This window comes from Azolla caroliniana, unplaced genomic scaffold, assembly GCF_043228905.1.
Source record: "Azolla caroliniana isolate FFs.n. ecotype wild unplaced genomic scaffold, voAzoCaro1.0.p SCAF_10, whole genome shotgun sequence".
Lineage (NCBI taxonomy): Eukaryota > Viridiplantae > Streptophyta > Polypodiopsida > Salviniales > Salviniaceae > Azolla > Azolla caroliniana.
Genome location: NW_028230445.1, coordinates 2308010 through 2325917, shown reverse-complemented (window position 1 = coordinate 2325917; position 17908 = coordinate 2308010). Strand labels below are relative to the sequence as shown.

The window sequence follows — 17908 nt, the reverse complement described above, 5'->3', positions numbered from 1 at the left end:
AATTATTAGTGCCCATGATCTCCACTAGAATTAAGTGAATGTCAAACTCATCACTCAATACTCTCAATCAAGCTCATAACCTTAGTATTGAGGTGGGCAAGGTATCCTCGCCAAAATCACCTAACTACTTATACCAAATAAGTATAGTTTACGTGCACTAGATCAGTTAAAAATTACATCAATAAAAAAAACACAAATAAATTTATTAACATGAACATATACTCTAAGATGTACTCCGAAACTACTTGGAAATGGGCAACATTTAAAAAGGCTATTATGTGTGGATGTGTATAGGAAAACAAATTTCTAAAATGAAAGGTCTCGTGACTCAAATATACAGTAAAGTCAATGTCTCTACTGGTCTCTAATGAAGGACTTAATAGCATATGTATAAAGAGTACTTACCCTGCATTGATTCATGTGCCAAGGAATCATGGGGTTCCAATTAGGCACATGGCTAAATATCATTCTCTACAAAGTTCTTGTCATTTTAATTACTTGAATAGCCCCATCTTATGTTTTAATTAGTCCTACGTATTAGGAAGGGCCTTAGGCACACATTTCAATCATTTTGAAAACCCCTTTCAAGGATTACATATCATGAAAACTTAAGCACACGTTGCAATGTGAGGGCATTGTAGGGCATTGTGGCAGTTTCATGACAAGCTTACTTCTGGTAATATTATTATTTTGATCAAATACATTGTTAAGGGTGCTTTGACAACTACAAGGCAATGTGACATAACAACTATATTCAATAAGTTACCATAAGTCAATGCTTGAACCATATTATTAATCTACAAGCGATTCTTTCTTTCAAACAATTGCAAAGATAACCCCATAGTGCCACTAATAAGGCAGATCCACATCTTCACATAAGAGTTTGTGATATAAGAATTCAAACCAACTCATAAGAGAGATCATAAGAATATAAAAGACTTATCTGATGAACATATGTTACTTCAACAAATTAATCTTGCAGCCTATCCCATGTTGAAAAAATAATCCAATCAGCCGAGCTTGTATGACCTCTAAATGGTTATGCAATAATTGACCAATGATAACTTTGGCCTGACATCTAACCTGATGTCTCATGATTACAATCCTCTCAGTGCTAATGAAGTACATATTGAACATACAATTGGACTTCTACAAGGAAATTACATGCTTGTAGTTCATTTAACATAACTTTTCAAACTATGTTTCTTCAAAAATAGACGAGGTTTAGCAAAGAGGTGCAAAAACACAACAGAAAATTTCAGACCAAATGTCTCAAAACCTCAGTCTCTTCAGATAAATTAATGCTTATAAGTAACTCAAACATCTCCATTATTTACTAGTATCCCCCTAATTCTTCCATTGTTAGATTATTCATTTGATCTACTAAAATGCCTACAAATTTCAGAAAACTATTGTCTATACTGCCAAAATTATCTACTAAAATGCTGCTCAAATTGGACTCTATCGACTAAAAATGCCGACTTCATTATGTACTAAAATTTCGCTAAATTGGACGCAGCAATACAAGACTTCTATTTCCTAACGTTAGCTATGTATAGTGGCCACCATAGATTGAAATGCCCCTAAAATCAAGTTAATACTTGATTTCTCACCCATTGAGTTATTCGTTGAATAAATGTTATTCTGAAATCTTACTTTTACTTTTTAATTTATGCTCATAAGTCTTTTGCCCCTCCTTCCTAGCTCGGAACATGAGTCTGTCGAGAAAGCCTCGACCTGGAAGTTCTTTAGGGCACAATTCCTCATAGTTCTTGAAGTGTAACTCTGCTGTCTCCTTCTCCCCTAACACACTGTAGATAATTCCCTACAATATAAGAAACCAGTCACACTCTGAGAAAGAAGTTTTCTGAGATTACGTGCAGCAAAGAAAAACTGGACACCTTTGAATAAAAATAGAACCAAAGATCCCCGATTGTAAAAATGCATACCTGACAAAGATAGGGCCGGAAATCACTACCATCTTCCTCCACCATGATCTTGTAATGCTTCAATGCTTCCTCAAAATGACCCTGGAAAAATGTTTGAATATATTAAACAATGAATTGATCATACAACAGTACAGAAACATATTCCATATTCATAGTAAATAGCATTCAAGTTCAAATGCAAGCAATTGCATATATACTCGCATTTGGACATTGGTAAGGATTTGGACCAAAAGGAGATGAAAGGTTTAATTTTGTTGGTTTATATAAAAATATCAGAAAAGCATTTTTGACAGATATCAATATTGCTTTTTCCTGAGTGGAAGTGATTATTTAACCAGAATCGTTTTTTGTAAGTTGCTGATGATTTTCTTCAATTTTTGTACCTTTAAAGTGTAAACCTGTCCGATGAGGATTCCGATATTGCGAGCTTCTGTCACATTATTTTCCTGCTTCGCTTTGGCCATACTCTCCTCTGCTATCTTCAATGCTAGTCCAGACTCATTGAGTTGATCCATCGTCATTATCAACCCCTACAAAAAAGAAGAAGTTCAAAAGTACTCATACTAGTGTATTGGCTCTACATGTTAAGTTCTAGTCTAATACTGAAAATATATTTGAATGAAGGTTTCTAGGCAAATACATCTCTTTATGACATACATATATATATCTATACACACATACATACGTTTATATGTATTGAATGTTTTTAATGTTAAGACATTCATGGTGACTTTCTTGACACTTCCTTTTAAATAGTCATTCTTGTTGTGGGGTTCTCATCTCAGATTAGTTCTCTAACCAGAAATATATAATGTATTACTGAATGTATAAATTATATAAGGCTAAAGTATCATATATTTACTGAATTGCGATTGTCACATCCCCTTGTTCCCAATTGTATGAGCAATTCAAGAAATCATGGTTAATGCATCCCCAATTCACCAAAACTGGCATGGGCCTTATGGGGAGAAAAAGGAAAACATAGGCGCATTTTGTGAGATAAAGAAAAATGGGTTTGTCTGAATTAGGCAAAGTATAGTGCAAAAGAAAGTTGATAATAATAGGCTTAAAAATAAAAGTTATGATAATAAATAAATAAGGGAGTCTTTATAAGACAAACCTGCAATGCCCTGGAGCTAAGAGGTTCAATTTTCAATATATCCTCAAATCCTTGCCTAGCTAATTGGAATTGACCATCTGAATCATAAGCCTCAGCTTTCATGTATTTCCATTCAATTTCATTGGGCTGTAAAAGCTCAAGTTTTTCAATCACAACGAGGGCATGAGAAGAATCATCAATCTCAACCAATCGTTTCGCTAAACATTCCAATGCCGAAATGCTCTTTGGATCTTTATCAAGTATGCTCTTCAACATCATTTCAGTGGAACCTTTAAGTAAAGGCATATCCTTCCAGAAATCATCTCCTAATATATATGCATGTGTACATGTCATTGTTTCACATTGTGAAATGTTGTCTAAATCTTGTGGTTTTATCTCTCCTTTTTCTGCATTTTCGTTGTTTTTTCCCTCCTCTTTTTCAATCACTACTTCATAAGCAGAAGGCGGTGAAGAAAGGGAATTCGTATTTGCTATAGCTGGGGAAGCCATGGTGAAACTAATACCACCCACCAACAGAGCTCTGTAGAGTAGCAAGACCGCCCATCTCACGTTACACTGAATTCTCACAAAACCACGAATTGGGTTGTTTTCATCATGTTTCTGGAAGCTTCTTCTGAAGGTCTTACTGATATACGAAGGTTCTGAGGACATATGTTCTGTATTGATGAGATCAGTATGTTTAGACTTGACATACCTGAGAGGGACTCGTTTCTGTGGGTAATGGAAAGGAAAAGCCTTGAAACAACATGAAGAAGACAGCGAAGGAAAGGGAGAGGCTCTCACAAGGCTCCATGTGAGAGCTTGGTTCTCCATAGTATGTAGTATGTAGTATGTATCAGATGTTCTTGACCTTTCTTTCTGCACAAAACCAAACCAGGGCTCATAAAACCTCACTACTAAATACATACCATGGATAACATAACATAATGAATGATATGCACATTGCATATGACAAACTATCTTATTATATGGATGGATGCTTCAAAAACTTAAGACCCACATTTGATTATGATTCTCATTCATCTTGTCTTTTACCGTGATCAACAATGATATAGAAGGCCCAACCACCATCGAAAGGTGTGACTCTGTTTCGTAAGGGATAATGGGTATGATCCTCATTAGAAATGAGTCCCACATTGTAGGATCAATGTAATGGGAAATCTTAACCAAAATCACATAATGAATAAAGGGGTCGATCATAACTGATATGTCTTAACATAGCCGATCTCTCAAAGGCTGATAATTAGCCTCACAACCATGTACAATAAGTAAGTCAATCAAATTTTTTCTTTTGGATCAGGTTCCTTATGTTCCCTAACAGTTGCGTTGTGAATCTATCATGCTTGAGGTTTCCATTCAAGTCACATACTTGACATACATGGCTTTTTGCTTTGGCACTTATTTGAAGACAACCATCTAACACAAAGATATGTCTTAAGGGATAATGGGTATGATCCTCATCAAAAATGAGTCCCACATTGTAGGATCAATGTAATGGGAAATCTTAACCAAAATCACATAATGAATAAAGGGGTCGATCATAACTGATATGTCTTAGCATAGCCGATCTCTCAAAGGCTGATAATTAGCCTCACAACCATGTACAGTAAGTAAGTCAATCAAATTTTTTCTTTTGGATCAGGTTCCTTATGTTCCCTAACAGTTGCATTGTGAATCTATCATGCTTGAGGTTTCCATTCAAGTCACATACTTGACATACATGGCTTTTTGCTTTGGCACTTATTTGAAGACAACCATCTAACACAAAGACTTCATTGGATTTAGTTTCATGTATTGCTAAAGAAATTTGCATGAGATGGTTTAAAATGAAACTCATTGACATAGTAATAATGATTTCACATCACAACATGCCCTTGCCATAAGGTGTTGACCTCATAATAAACAATGATTTGAAACTCATATGTTATAACTCGAGTTTTTGGCAAGAAGGTTGGATCAAGATTAAAACACTAGTGTGATCTTCTTCTATGACATTTGTTCACTGTTGGGCAAACGCTTCCCATCTTCATTGAACAACTTCATGCATTGCATCGGTTTGGAGTTTCTCCTTGTCAACGACAAGACAAGGTTGCATTCTATTAGTTGAGCTAATTTTGTATGTTCATTCCACAATTTGAAAAAGAACGCTCAATCATTTTTGTTGTGTAATTGCCTATTGGATATCATCTTAATTAGTACTTATGTGAAACAAATCAAATTAGATTCCATCTAAAAACATGTTGATATATCTTATGCATTATTTGAAAATGTTACCTTATTAGGTAAGTCACGATACATGCCAATCTAAGTTGTTGTTTTGACCATAATTTACCTATATACATCGATGTTGTATATTTGGTCAACAATTGTTTGTCGAATCCTTGAGTTCTTGGGGGTAATATTGTTTATATGTTAAATATTCATTTTTTTTCCAGTACAAAATGTGTGTGACAACTTCATTTGAATATCTAGACCATCTATTCTTGAGCCGTCATTTTTTGTTTCCATGCAAAATGTGTGTAGTGACTTCATTTGAATATTTCGATCACATACTCTTGACAATTATTTCCGAATGAAATGGATGGAAGTGTAACTGATAGTTATAAGAATGGTGGCACCAAACACGTTGTTTCCATATAACAAGGAACCACGTATTTGTTTGTAGATACCATTGATATCTACAAGAGGGGTTGTGATGATGTGTGGTTTATGGTCACTAATTTTGATCTTTAAATTTAATTACATGTGAGAATCATTTTGGTTTGGGTTGAAACTTCAAAGTTAATCAAAATCCTTGACAATGATTTTTATGCATGATTGTTGAAATAATGTTATAATTTGAGGAAGTTTAGGGACTTATCACATGTCATCGTATTTAGTCTTACCTAACTAATCTAGGATCCTAGGACTACGGGGTTGGGATAACGTCTACTCCATATTAAGTGTCAATCCACTCCTATGTCTACTACTATTGGACGAACAAATTAAGCAAGCACTAAATCCAATATAAAATGCTCATGGACTAGTTAAACCTACTAAGTTATTCTTAACCACTTAAGATTGATGATTAAGGAAAGAGACAAGAATGTTGAAAATGAGTACGATCAATGGTGTTGCTGGTAGTCCTTAACAACTGAGAATCGATTGAAATGCTTAAGGTGGAAGCTTAAGCTTTGGTCTTACTTATACTAGCAAATAGATTAAGAAAGTGATCATAACTTACTAAGAAAGAGTTATAAGGTGAGTCTAAGTCCTCTATGATGTTGAGGAGGAGCTAACAAACTTATTATGTCTTCTGTAGCTCTACAATGCCATTGGGGCATTTTCACACTTATCTATAAATCTTGCTATTCCCTTGTCCTTGTTTTTATTCTTTTATCTTTGTCCTTACTATTACAATTGTCCTTTGTTTATGACAAACGACTAAGTGTATGAAAATGTTTAATAACCATAACTCAATGAGTGCACACTCCTTGGTGGTGCTACCATCTGCAAAGATGAATTGTCCAAATTGAAGACGAGTGCATTGGGTGTCATGGGCAATATATACAAATTTCCATAGTAATAGCAAAGACTTAAACCTATGACTTCTTGAAAGAATACCCTCAACCATTAAATATATCATATTATACACAAAATGTATTATTATCCAAAAGTAAACTTGAGTATATATATAATATTTTGAAATACCATAACCTTGCAAAAGCATGCAGGATGTGATGTGGAGATTATGCATGTGTCCAAGACTCTAAAGCATGATATATATCTATAGCAATGGGCCCGGTTTCGGCTCAAATTGAATAGAACCGTTAAACCGTGGCTTAACGGTTTATAGGTTCGAAGATATATAAATAGTTTCGTTTGGTTTCAAATGTTACTAATCGGTTTGGTTTCAGTTCGGTTCGGTTTTGAATTTTATGGTTAACGGTTTATCGGTTTCAATTTATGTGGTTCGGTTTAAAGGTTAAAAAATACTCCCAAATTTTTCATATAGGCTCTAACTTTCAACTTTTAATTTTAAACCCTAGTTTTAATTTATTAAATTTTATATGCATTATATGTAGAGTCTCTTTTCATTTATAATGATCAAATTTATGATAAGTATAATGATCAAATTTATGATAAGTATGATGACCAAATTTATCATAAGAATGATGACCAAATTTATAATAAGTATGATGACCAAATTTATGATAAGTATGATAATTTTCTCACACAAATTTATAATAAGTATAATGATCAATATCAATAAAATATGGTTTGGTTCTAAATTTTTCGTAAATGATTTGGTTTTAAACGGTTTGGTTTCTCCTATTTGTTAAACGGTTCGTCTCTAAACGGTTCAGTTTAAATGGTTTCATAAATAGTTTGGTTTGGTTTCAAGGCCAAGAAACCAAACCCAACAGAAACCGAACCAAGCCCATCGCTATATATAAACATGTGTTCTAGTATTGTTGAATCCGTATAAACCAAGCCCGTATTCTAGTTGTATATATCTTGTTATTGTTAATGGCAATGGGTCCGATTTAGTTTCAGTTCGGTTTCTTTGCCTTTGAAACCAAACCGAACTAAACCAAACCATTTATATAAAACAAAAACCAAACCAAACAGTTTATGAACTTTCAAGCGATTAAACCAAACCATTTAAGAAAAGGTAAACCAAACTATTTAAACCAAAACCGTTTGAGGCAAAGTTGAAACCAAACTGAGCCATTTAATAAAAAGTTTAAACCTAATCACATTTAAGCCAAACTAATTAAAAAATCAAATAAATAAAAATATAATAAATTAAATAAGCATTTATGTTTAATTAATTAATTACACATGAATTAAACCATTAGATTAAATAGACATTTAAGTTAAGTGAATTAAATCAATAAAAACATTAATTAAACCATTAAATTACATAAACATTTAAGGGATAAAGAAAATTAGCCCAAAAACCTATAAACCTTTAAACCAATCCACTTAAACCCATAAACCAATAAACCCTAGTTTTAGAACCAAACCGAATTAAAACCCAAACCATTTAATTATTTTGGAAGTTATAAACCTTTAAACCATGGCTTAATTGTTCGGTTCAGTTTGACCTGAAACCGGGCGCATTGCTAATTGTTAACACCTTGTTATTCTCCTCTTATTCCTTCTTCTTATTCTCTTTTTTTATTTAATATTATTCTCAATTATGGCCTAACATTCTTCCATTATTTCCCTCTTTTTATTTTGTTTGTCAATTTGATTTTGTTCTCGGTTATGGCCTTGACAGATTGAATACGAAATAAACTCTTCTTCTTGATTCTTTTTTCTTGAGGAACTTCTTGTCCTATCTTCTCATAACAAATAATTAAACCGGAATATAATACAAAGTTTGACCGATCAAGAATGCTTCATAACCAAGTTCATGGCCTTGGAGCAAGAAAATAAACATGACTTCTTGGGGATTTACAAGTGAATGCCTAAAACGCACAACATGAGGAATTACATCAAAGAGTTCACCAACTTGAAGTGACACTAGTAACTTTGCAACAAAGTTTGCCAGAAAAAGTCTTCAGGTGAAGTTTGTTGGTACTTAAGCACAATTTCAAGGATTCCTAAATCAAGTTCGTTTAGTACTAAAAATGCATACCACTTGATATCTAATTGATGCAACACGAGTAGGGTTAGGCGGAATTCTAATGACTAGTATAATGATAGCTTGGTTTGTGTCATTACTCAAGATAAGGTCTCCTATATCATATGTATTTTTGATGTGTTTACTAAGTAATTTCAAAATGGTTTTGAAAATATAGGTAGTTTGAAATTGGGTTTCTACAATCCCTTGGGTCGTAGAAGCATAAATATATCAATTTCGACAAGGGTTTCATAATGATGTGAAGGATCAACTTCTCACATTTTATGAAGATCATTAATCACTTACCGAGGCAATAAATCAAGTTGCATGGTGTGACAACTCCAAGCATCATCAATGGTCTTGTCCTAAATCAAAGTAAACATATGTGTTGGTGGCAATACTACCATATAGTTATAGTTGGATATCAATATAGCATGTCATCAAGGACCCATGATGGAAGTTAAAAACCAATGCCATAGGGAAAACCTTTTATGTCTACATTGTGGTAGCTTGGGACATCGATAACTTTATCCAAGTGCTTGTGATAATCTTGATCTTAAATTTCCAATCACATCTTGCAACCATTGTAGCCATAGACCATCAAATATGTTTGATGTTCTTAGCCATCTAGATGAAGTGTTCAACAACTAGGTCTAGCCAAAATAGGAACCTAGAATTGGTAGGGTTGGTTAAAAGTTAAAAGTAATGGTTCCATTTCATCAATCCAGCTAGTAGGATTTTTGCGACTCTACTTGAACTTAGTACCTCTATGTGTTATTGGGTCTTTGCCCCTACTCTCTTAGATTCACAAGGCAACTCTTGCTTCATGGACCAAAATGTTTCCGTGACACATAAAATCTGCTTGAAAAAGTTGAGTTTCCAACATCTATTATAATCACTGTTATTGGCCTAATGTCTTTGGAGAAATAGAGTTGGAGAAAATTTGTGTAGTTCTTGGTGACCTAGGTTGCATTATTTCATAAATTCATTCAATAAAATCCACGGTCCAAAAGCATCCAATTGTCCTCAATCGATTGTGGTTCAAGATTCACAATCCAAAGATTGATTGGAGAAAATGAGTTGTCCTAGAGTACTAGAATAGCCACATTTGACTTCCTTGTAGTTTGAAACTCAAGTCCACTACATCTCCAATCTCAAGAAACATTGTGAGCATGAAGTTCCTAGACAACCCACTCCAAGGATCCATTCTAGTTCTCTTATAATCACATTTGTCAATGCAACAACCATAGTCCATGCAAGCAAATATGATCAAATGTGCTTGGCCTTTGTGAATCCAATTCCAAAGAGCACAGAGAAAAGCACTCACTTTCTTCTAAAGATCCCAAAATTATATTACTATTTTTGAAAAGAACACAAATATGCTTGTAGAAAAGAGACCTTACGACTATGCAGTCAATCTTCAAGAAGGTTATAGTTCCACTTTCATACCCATCTAGAAGTTAAACAAACTAGAAACACTTTAAAACTACCTCATCGAGAATCCGCTGAAAGGTTTCATTCAACACTCCACATCACCTGACAACATGGCTATACTCTCTTTGAAGAAAAAGGATGACAAACTTTGATTGTGTGCAAAATAGCTGATTGAATTGCATTACCATTAAAAATTGATACCCACTTTCCCTTATTGGTAACTTGATTTATCAGCTTGCTCCACTATAAGATTCACCAAAATCGACATACAAGGTGCATATAGTCTTGTTCACATCCGATCCGAAGATGAACAGAAATTCATGTTTCAAACTCGGTACAAACATTTTGAATGTTGTAGTGCCTTTCCAACTGACCAATGCCCCCACTAGATTTTGACACTTATAAATGTCATCTTTTAATTATTTGGATCTGTTTATGATATGCTATCTTGTCAACATCCTAATATTCTCCAAATATAAGCAATACAATTTTCACATCCTCTTGTCCCCGAAAGACTGTCCATGGTATGTAAGCAAAGCTCGAAAAATACGGATTTGACCAAACAGAAGTTGAATAGCTTGGTTATTCTGTTTTAGATCAAGGTAGCTCAATGGATTGACAGAGATCTTCCAAAGGAGGATGTGACCCCCGTTAGTAACAATCGACAACGGTTCAGTTTGAACTAGCATTAGCAAAAGACAGGAAAAAAGGCACCAACGATAAGGTCTCATAAAAAAAAATCCTACGACGTTCCCCGATAATTACATACACCAAACAAGCTAACAACTTCAACCAATGATCAAGCAAAATGCCATCTATATCTTCAATAATGATATGAATGAACAAATAGATTCTCATTTAAAAATTTTCAACTTCTAGATCCTGAACAACCTCCATGAGCTGCAAAAAATGGTGCAAATATGAGCGATTCCACAGCCATGAGGTTAATAAGGATGTTTAGGGAAGGACCAGATGTATCCTTAAGGGGGTCTCCCACCGTATCACCGATCACTGCGGCGTTGTGCACATCTGAGCCCTTTGGCCCCAGAGACCGTGCATGTTCAGATGCCCCAGCCTACAACATTTTATAGAACATTTCACATAAGATTACAGGTAAATACAAAGGGCAAAAACATCAAAACACGTTGAACTTGATGGATATTAACCAAAATATCATAATTTACCAAATTACCCCTGTATACTACATTTTGAATCAGTGAAGAGTATTCTGGTCTGTTTTTTAAACGTGCGGTTATTCTGGTAAATACTCAAAAAGTTAAGGGTATTTTGATGTTTAAGCTAAATACACCACATTGATTTCAATGTGAATTGGTTAAAAGACAGAAGATTTCACCTCAATATACTTCTTGGCATTGTCCCATGCACTGCCAGTATTAGAAGCCGAGATCGCAATCTGAAACATGATGGAAACTCAAATCACACACACATCAATCATTTGATCTCAAATTTCCACATCAAATGGATACCACATCAATCATTTCATCTCATCCTAACTTTGACACAATTAATTGAATCATTTAATGCAGTTGGTAAACTGCCAACAATGAATTGAATAATTTAAAGCATCTGGTTAACACACCAATGTTTTGATCTCATCTTTCATATCAAATGAAACGTAAACAGTTTTTAACACACTTGGATTACGTGGACAAACCTGTACACCAGAGACCAGCGCACCAGCTAAGACCCCAGCTAGAGTTTCCACACCAAACAAGATACCAACAATAAGAGGTGTCAACATGACCAGGGCACCAGGTGGTATCATCTCCTTTAGGGAGGCATCAGTTGATATCTTCATACATGTGGCATAATCTGGTTTTGTTATACCTTCCATTAAGCCAGGAATGGTGTTGAACTGCCTATGGACCTCTTCCACCATGCTCAAAGCAGCCTTACCTACACTCTTCATTGTCATAGCTGAGAACCAATATGGTAACATAGCTCCAACAATCAATCCAATGAACACCCTGGCAGACAAAATATCCACTGAGGATAGTGACACACGGCTCACATAAGCTCCAAATAAAGCCAATGACACCAGAGCAGCGGAGCCGATTGCAAATCCCTGGAAGGCACTAGCAAATATGATCATTTCCTTGATACTTGATCATCAGTAAGAAGCGTTGGATTAGAAATTTCCTTTGCACATCATGCGTGAACCATATGGCAAATGCATATGGGCACAGAAGTAAGTTTTCCAAAACCATTGCAATATATGAAATATATTAATACAGTGAAGAAACGATGAAATTAAATATAAACATCTCTAAAGACGCTCAATCATACTTCTTTGGCTACAAAATCTCTGTTGACTTAGAAAATTGAAGTTCATACACGGAATACAATTAACTTAAATTTTCTTTCACAAATGCCAGTTTCAACAATGAGTAGTGCTTTTAAATGTGCCCATACATGGACAATTGCAAGCAATAAAAATGTTGGAATATACTCAATGATCACCTCCGATTAGCAACTTACTAACATAACATGTTACATTGCACTTTTGAATGGCCCCCATGTGAGAAGTTATTGGTGCATTCTGGTTTGAATGCTGGTGAGGATGTGTTTGAATGTAGATGGTTGTAAGCAACTCCCTATCACAATGGGGGTTGATGGTTTACGAATTAGGGTATCGGTGCATTCATCTACTCGCCCCCACTGAAAGCAAATTAATGGAGTGAACTATACTCTATGGAAGTTCAAATTCTCTATGATTGGGTTTCCAATAAGCTGTTACACATGTCATGGATGGACTGAGCGTAGAAGTGTAGAAATGTAGATGCATTGTGTGCCATAGTCATAGCTGTGAGTGATTTTGTTCTTATCTTAGTTCAACACATCACTAAAAAACATCAAGCATGGAGCATATTGGCTCGCCAATATTAGTACCAAGAACTATACAAAGATCCAGAATCTGGAGAATCAACTTATAGCTGAGAGACCAGGAGATGAAGGGGAACTTATAGACCTTTATCAAGAAGATTAAGGATCTCCAAAATCAGTTAGCTCCCATTGGTGTGGCTATTTCTCCCAAAGACTTGCCACAACCCTGAGTTCAGGTACTTCTGGCAAAGTATGATGGCTACATGATGGCACGCAACATTCAAGCTCATTTGACTCTCACTTTCGAGGAATTGAGTGCAATGCTGTGAGGGGAGGTATAATTGAAGACAAGAGAAAGTGCAAGTTATGTTGCATTTGTGGCAAACTGAAAGGACAACGCATTGGCCTCTTCAAATGTGTTGAAGATGAAGCCAAAGAAGCTAAATGGAGATTCTTATGAGTGTGACAAGAAGTGTCATTCCATCAAAGACTGCCAAAAAATGGACCGCAGATGAGAAAATAGGACCGTGAAGTCAGCCGACCATGATTAAGTGACACTTAAGCTATGGGTTGTCATGAAAGAGATATGTATGTCTTACTACTTGCACGTAAGTTCCTAGATCTTAGGTAGTGGAGTATCTTGACATATGTCCAACAAGAAAGAGGGTATGATTCTTGAAAACCTTCACAAGAGGCCATCGATATGTTGTGAAGAATACAAAGGCATCGTGGTGTAGCACCATCAACATTCAATGAGGACCCATTACAAATAATCTTTCAAACTATTGCAAAGATTCCCATATAACTCAAGGTTCCTACCTCAATCATCATGTAGCATGTGCTTGGTGGGTAGATGTTACCGGCCGGCAAGGAGTCCAAAATACGGAGTGAAGGAATTAATTAAGTATGGTTGTAAATAAGCATAGTGTGGACGGACGGACTGGAAACGGTATGCCGTTCCAGATCCGGACGGATCCCGAATAGGTGCGATAGGCACCGTTTTGTACTACGGGCCGGAAACCTATTTAAAGGCCCGGACCCCATCGTAATCGCAGCGGATAATTAATAGAGCGTATAGTGTTTATACTTCTGTGTTGATTTCCGTTCTGTAATTACTGTTATATCTTACGCGTGTAATTAACAAAAGTGCTCTAATCGTGTAACCTACTTAAGTCGGTGTAATCGTTGAGTCATAATCCTATGCCGTAATCACCCTTTGGTGAAGTGTCTCCGCGACACCTTGTGTTAGGCCTTGTCCGGTCAGAGAACAACAGTAGACACATAAGTTTCCACTATCTGTATAGTTTACCAATCATTGTTCGCCTATTAAGTTTTAACGGCAAGTTTTGAGAGAATCTATTTGCTTGGCTTGCTCTGGTCAACAGTCTCGGTTCTTCCCACTACCCTATGAGTATAGGGGAAATATTACTGAAATATATCCTTGGGAGGTCCACCCTTAACTCGAGGGGTGCTGGTGCCTTAGACCTCTCCCCCCCTTCCAGCTGGAGCAATGCATGGTAGGGATTAGCAACCCCTGTTCCCTATCAATGGCAAGTTGTGAGACAATCTATTTGATTGGCTTGGTTTGATCAACAATATTGGTTTGTTCCACTGCCTGATGAGTATAAGGGAATATTATTAAAATATTTTCTCAGGGACTTCACCAATGACTTCGCTCAATCAATATTCCTTACAATAAAAACTGGTCAAAACACCAAAATACCCCAAACTTTCTGGATATTGATCAGATTACACCTAAGTTTGGAAACTTTGCCAAAAAAACCCTATGGTAATAAATTTTTGAAAGCCCCTATGGCTGTATTCTTGCCATATTTGAAGCCTCAAGAAGTATTTTGGTGTTCTCACCCTAAAACCCTATGGTAGTAAATTTTTGAAAGCCCCTATGGCTGTATTCTTGCCATATTTGAAGCCTCAGGAAGTATTTTGGTGTTCTCACCCTAAAACCCATGCCTCAACAGATAACATACTAACATTTACCTTTCCAAATGCAGCAGTGGTATTGCCGGCAGCATCAAGGGCATCAGTACGTTCATGAATATGGTGACTCATTCCAGCCATCTCGGCAATGCCACCTGCATTATCACTGATTGGCCCATATGCATCAATTGCCAGACCTGTAGCAATGGTGCTAAGCATCCCTAAAGCTGCTACAGCAATTCCATAGAAGACTGCTAATGCAAAGCTCACATAGATAGTGATCGTTATCGCAAAAATAGGAATTATAACAGACTTATAACTAAGCGCTAAACCAAAAATAACATTTGTTGCAGCTCCTGTCCTACAGGAATCAGCAACATCTTGCACGGGGCTGTAAACAAATGAGAAGAGTCTTATTAAACTCTATCTAATTTCAATTCACATTGAAACATTCCCACAATGAGACATCACGAGAACTTACCTATACGCATTACTAGTGAAGTATTCTGTTGTGTATCCAATAATGAGGCCGGCCCATAGCCCAACCGCAACACAGAAAAAGAGCTCCCTGGAAAAGATCCACATTTAATGACAATGAGGAATAAAAGGTAAATAAATTAGAGACATCTCATGGTAGTATATAAGAAAACAGGAGAGAACATATACCACCACTGCACAAGCCTTGGTGTATTTCCAAGATTATAAATGTGGAATGATGTTGGTAGAGCTAGATAGCACACAAGGAGAATGCCAAGCGTCATCAACACGGTCGAGATTATCAATTGTCTCTTCAATGCTGGCTCAATTTGCTTCACATCATCGATCTCATAGAAATCAGTAGCAAACAATGTTGTGACCAAGCACACAAGAATACCCATAGAACTGATCAGAAGTGGAAAACACATGGCAGTAAAATCATGAGTTGTTCCAAAGGAGGAGATGGAAGCCACAACCAAAGCAGCACATGAAGACTCGGCAAAAGATCCGAATAAATCAGATCCCATTCCTGCTATATCGCTCACATTGTCACCAACATTATCCGCAATTACCTAAATAGGGAGTAAAAGCAAACCACAAGACATGCAATCCAAATCATTACAAGGGTGATCTTCAAATTTCTCTATCAAGCAGCAATTGCTTTTTTGAATTGGCAAAGCATGGATAACATGATGCTTGAATTCAATGAATGATAAATGAGGATTGGAAACTCAAAAACAACCTGTGTTTACCTTTGTTTCCCCAAATGTACCTACGTTCTCATTATTTTCTGAACTGCCATTGGTCAACCCCTCTTGAGCAGAAAATTTATCTGATCAAATAAGTAATCCCAAAGTTCTTGCTTTCAGGGGTTGACCAAGGTAAAAATATCGAAAAACTTGAGGGTATTGCAGAGTTATTTTATTCCATGAGCATATTACCGCAGGATTTCTGGGATCATCCTCGGGGATATTTCTCTCAACTTTTCCGACAAGATCGGCACCCACATCAGCTGCCTTTGTGTAAATTCTGCCACCTACTTGTCCAAAGAGTGCGACTGATGAACCCCCAAGTCCATAGCCAGTAATCGCTTTGAAAAGACCTTCCCACTCCATACCATAGTAAAGTTGAAAAAGATTGATGGCAATATAGAGCACAAGAAGCCCATTCGCAGCAAGAAGAAAATCCATAACCGCTCCGGATCAAAAGGCAGTTATGAAAGCTTTTCATACACCTTTCCTAGCTTCAAGGGTTGTACGTGCGTTTGCATAGGTGGCAATTCTCATACCAAGATATCCAGATAACACAGAAGTGAGTACTCCGAGAACAAAAGCAGCAGTTGTGAAAGCTGCAGTTATAAGAGCTGGGGCGCATGTTGCTGATGTATCATATACACAAGCCTGAGGCTCCAAACTGAAATTCTCCACAGATCCCAGGAAAACAAATATGATAACTGCAAAAGCGCTAAGGAAAATCCCCATATATTGGTACTCTGTGAGAAGAAAAGAGTTGGCACCTGCAAGTGGTTTGAAGTGAGAGCGTAGCTAGTGAGAAGATGTTTTAGTTCGTTATAATTTGAATCAATTGCAAATGCTTTGGGAACTGAGATACATGAGCCTTCATAAAACTGTATGAGAAAGTCACGGGGTGATGGAAAATTAGCATACCTAAAGATATGGCCTCTTGAATCTCTGCATACTTAAGGACAGTGTCGGGGCCATCGGGCCCTTCTTCAAGGAGATAACCTCCACTACCATCGTTGTCGGGAAAATTTGAAACGGAGGAAGAAGAGGCAGTGATGGAAACGGGGACGAATGAGACGAAGTACCACTGCAGGAGTGCGAACACAATGCCGATGAATGCAGACAAGCGGGATCACGATCTCGGTCAGCATAGAAGAGAGGATCGGCATTGTGTGACGGGATGGAACTGAGAGCTCAACGTAAAGGAATCATCATTTTCTGATTGCTATTCAAGGAAAGAAGAAACAGATCAGAGAGAGAGAGAGAGAGAGAGAGAGTTACTGAGAAATCTTCGTTGTTCGATATGCTTGAATAAGCGCCCCCCCCCCCCCCCCCCCTCTCTACTTAGAGAGAGAGAGAGAGAGAAGAAGAAGAAGAAGAAGAAGAAGAAACAGAGTATATTTCTAGTGTGTAAAAAACAGAGTATATTTCTTGTGCTTTGTATGGATGTGTGTAAGAAACAGAGTATATTTCTTGTGCTTTGTATGTATGTATGTATGTATGTATGCATAGATTGAAATATTCGCATTCGTGGGGCCTGCCCCACGAATCCATACGAATAGGAATACGAATACACGTAAATATATTCGTTTTCTTCTTTTTTTTGAAAAAAATAAAATAAAAAAATAAAAAAATTGTGTTTTATTTACGAGCGAGTGAACAGTGGCCAACAGGAAGCAAAGACGCCTCACCCTACTCCCTCTGCGTGCTACTTACACCCTCGCTTCCCTCTATATCCTGTTCTCGGCCAGAAATTAGGGTTTCGACAGAAAACCCTAATTTCTGTCATAAT

At 36.6% G+C, this 17908-nt stretch overlaps 1 protein-coding gene and 1 pseudogene across 2 annotated transcripts; both read right to left on the bottom strand.

The window, feature by feature from the left end:
* Positions 1-1412: 1412 nt before the first annotated feature.
* On the bottom strand, positions 1413-3915 carry LOC147858669 (uncharacterized). Its single transcript, XM_087326423.1, has 4 exons — positions 3070-3915; positions 2333-2479; positions 1950-2030; positions 1413-1825 (listed from the first exon to the last, which is right to left on the bottom strand). Exons 1-4 carry the CDS (start codon positions 3880-3882, stop codon positions 1640-1642), a joined length of 1227 nt encoding a protein of 408 aa, XP_087182549.1. The 5' UTR covers positions 3883-3915; the 3' UTR covers positions 1413-1639.
* Positions 3916-10819: 6904 nt separating this feature from the next.
* On the bottom strand, positions 10820-17401 carry LOC147858668 (pyrophosphate-energized vacuolar membrane proton pump-like; annotated as a pseudogene). Its single transcript, XR_015530333.1, has 8 exons — positions 17041-17401; positions 16315-16889; positions 15563-15945; positions 15378-15464; positions 14957-15287; positions 11715-12200; positions 11469-11528; positions 10820-11189 (listed from the first exon to the last, which is right to left on the bottom strand). The product of XR_015530333.1 is annotated as a pyrophosphate-energized vacuolar membrane proton pump-like (transcript).
* Positions 17402-17908: the final 507 nt, after the last annotated feature.

What these genes read in the sequence shown, in the direction of transcription:
- LOC147858669 (XM_087326423.1), bottom strand. Translation starts at nt 3,882, where the DNA reads ATGGAGAACCAAGCTCTCACATGGAGCCTTGTGAGAGCCTCTCCCTTT. An exon ending in TTAGCTCCAGGGCATTGCAG is followed by an intron (nt 2,480 to 3,069) that starts GTTTGTCTTATA and finishes TCTTTTTTGTAG; the next exon opens with GGGTTGATAATGACGATGGA. An exon ending in GACAGGTTTACACTTTAAAG is followed by an intron (nt 2,031 to 2,332) that starts GTACAAAAATTG and finishes ACATTTTTCCAG; the next exon opens with GGTCATTTTGAGGAAGCATT.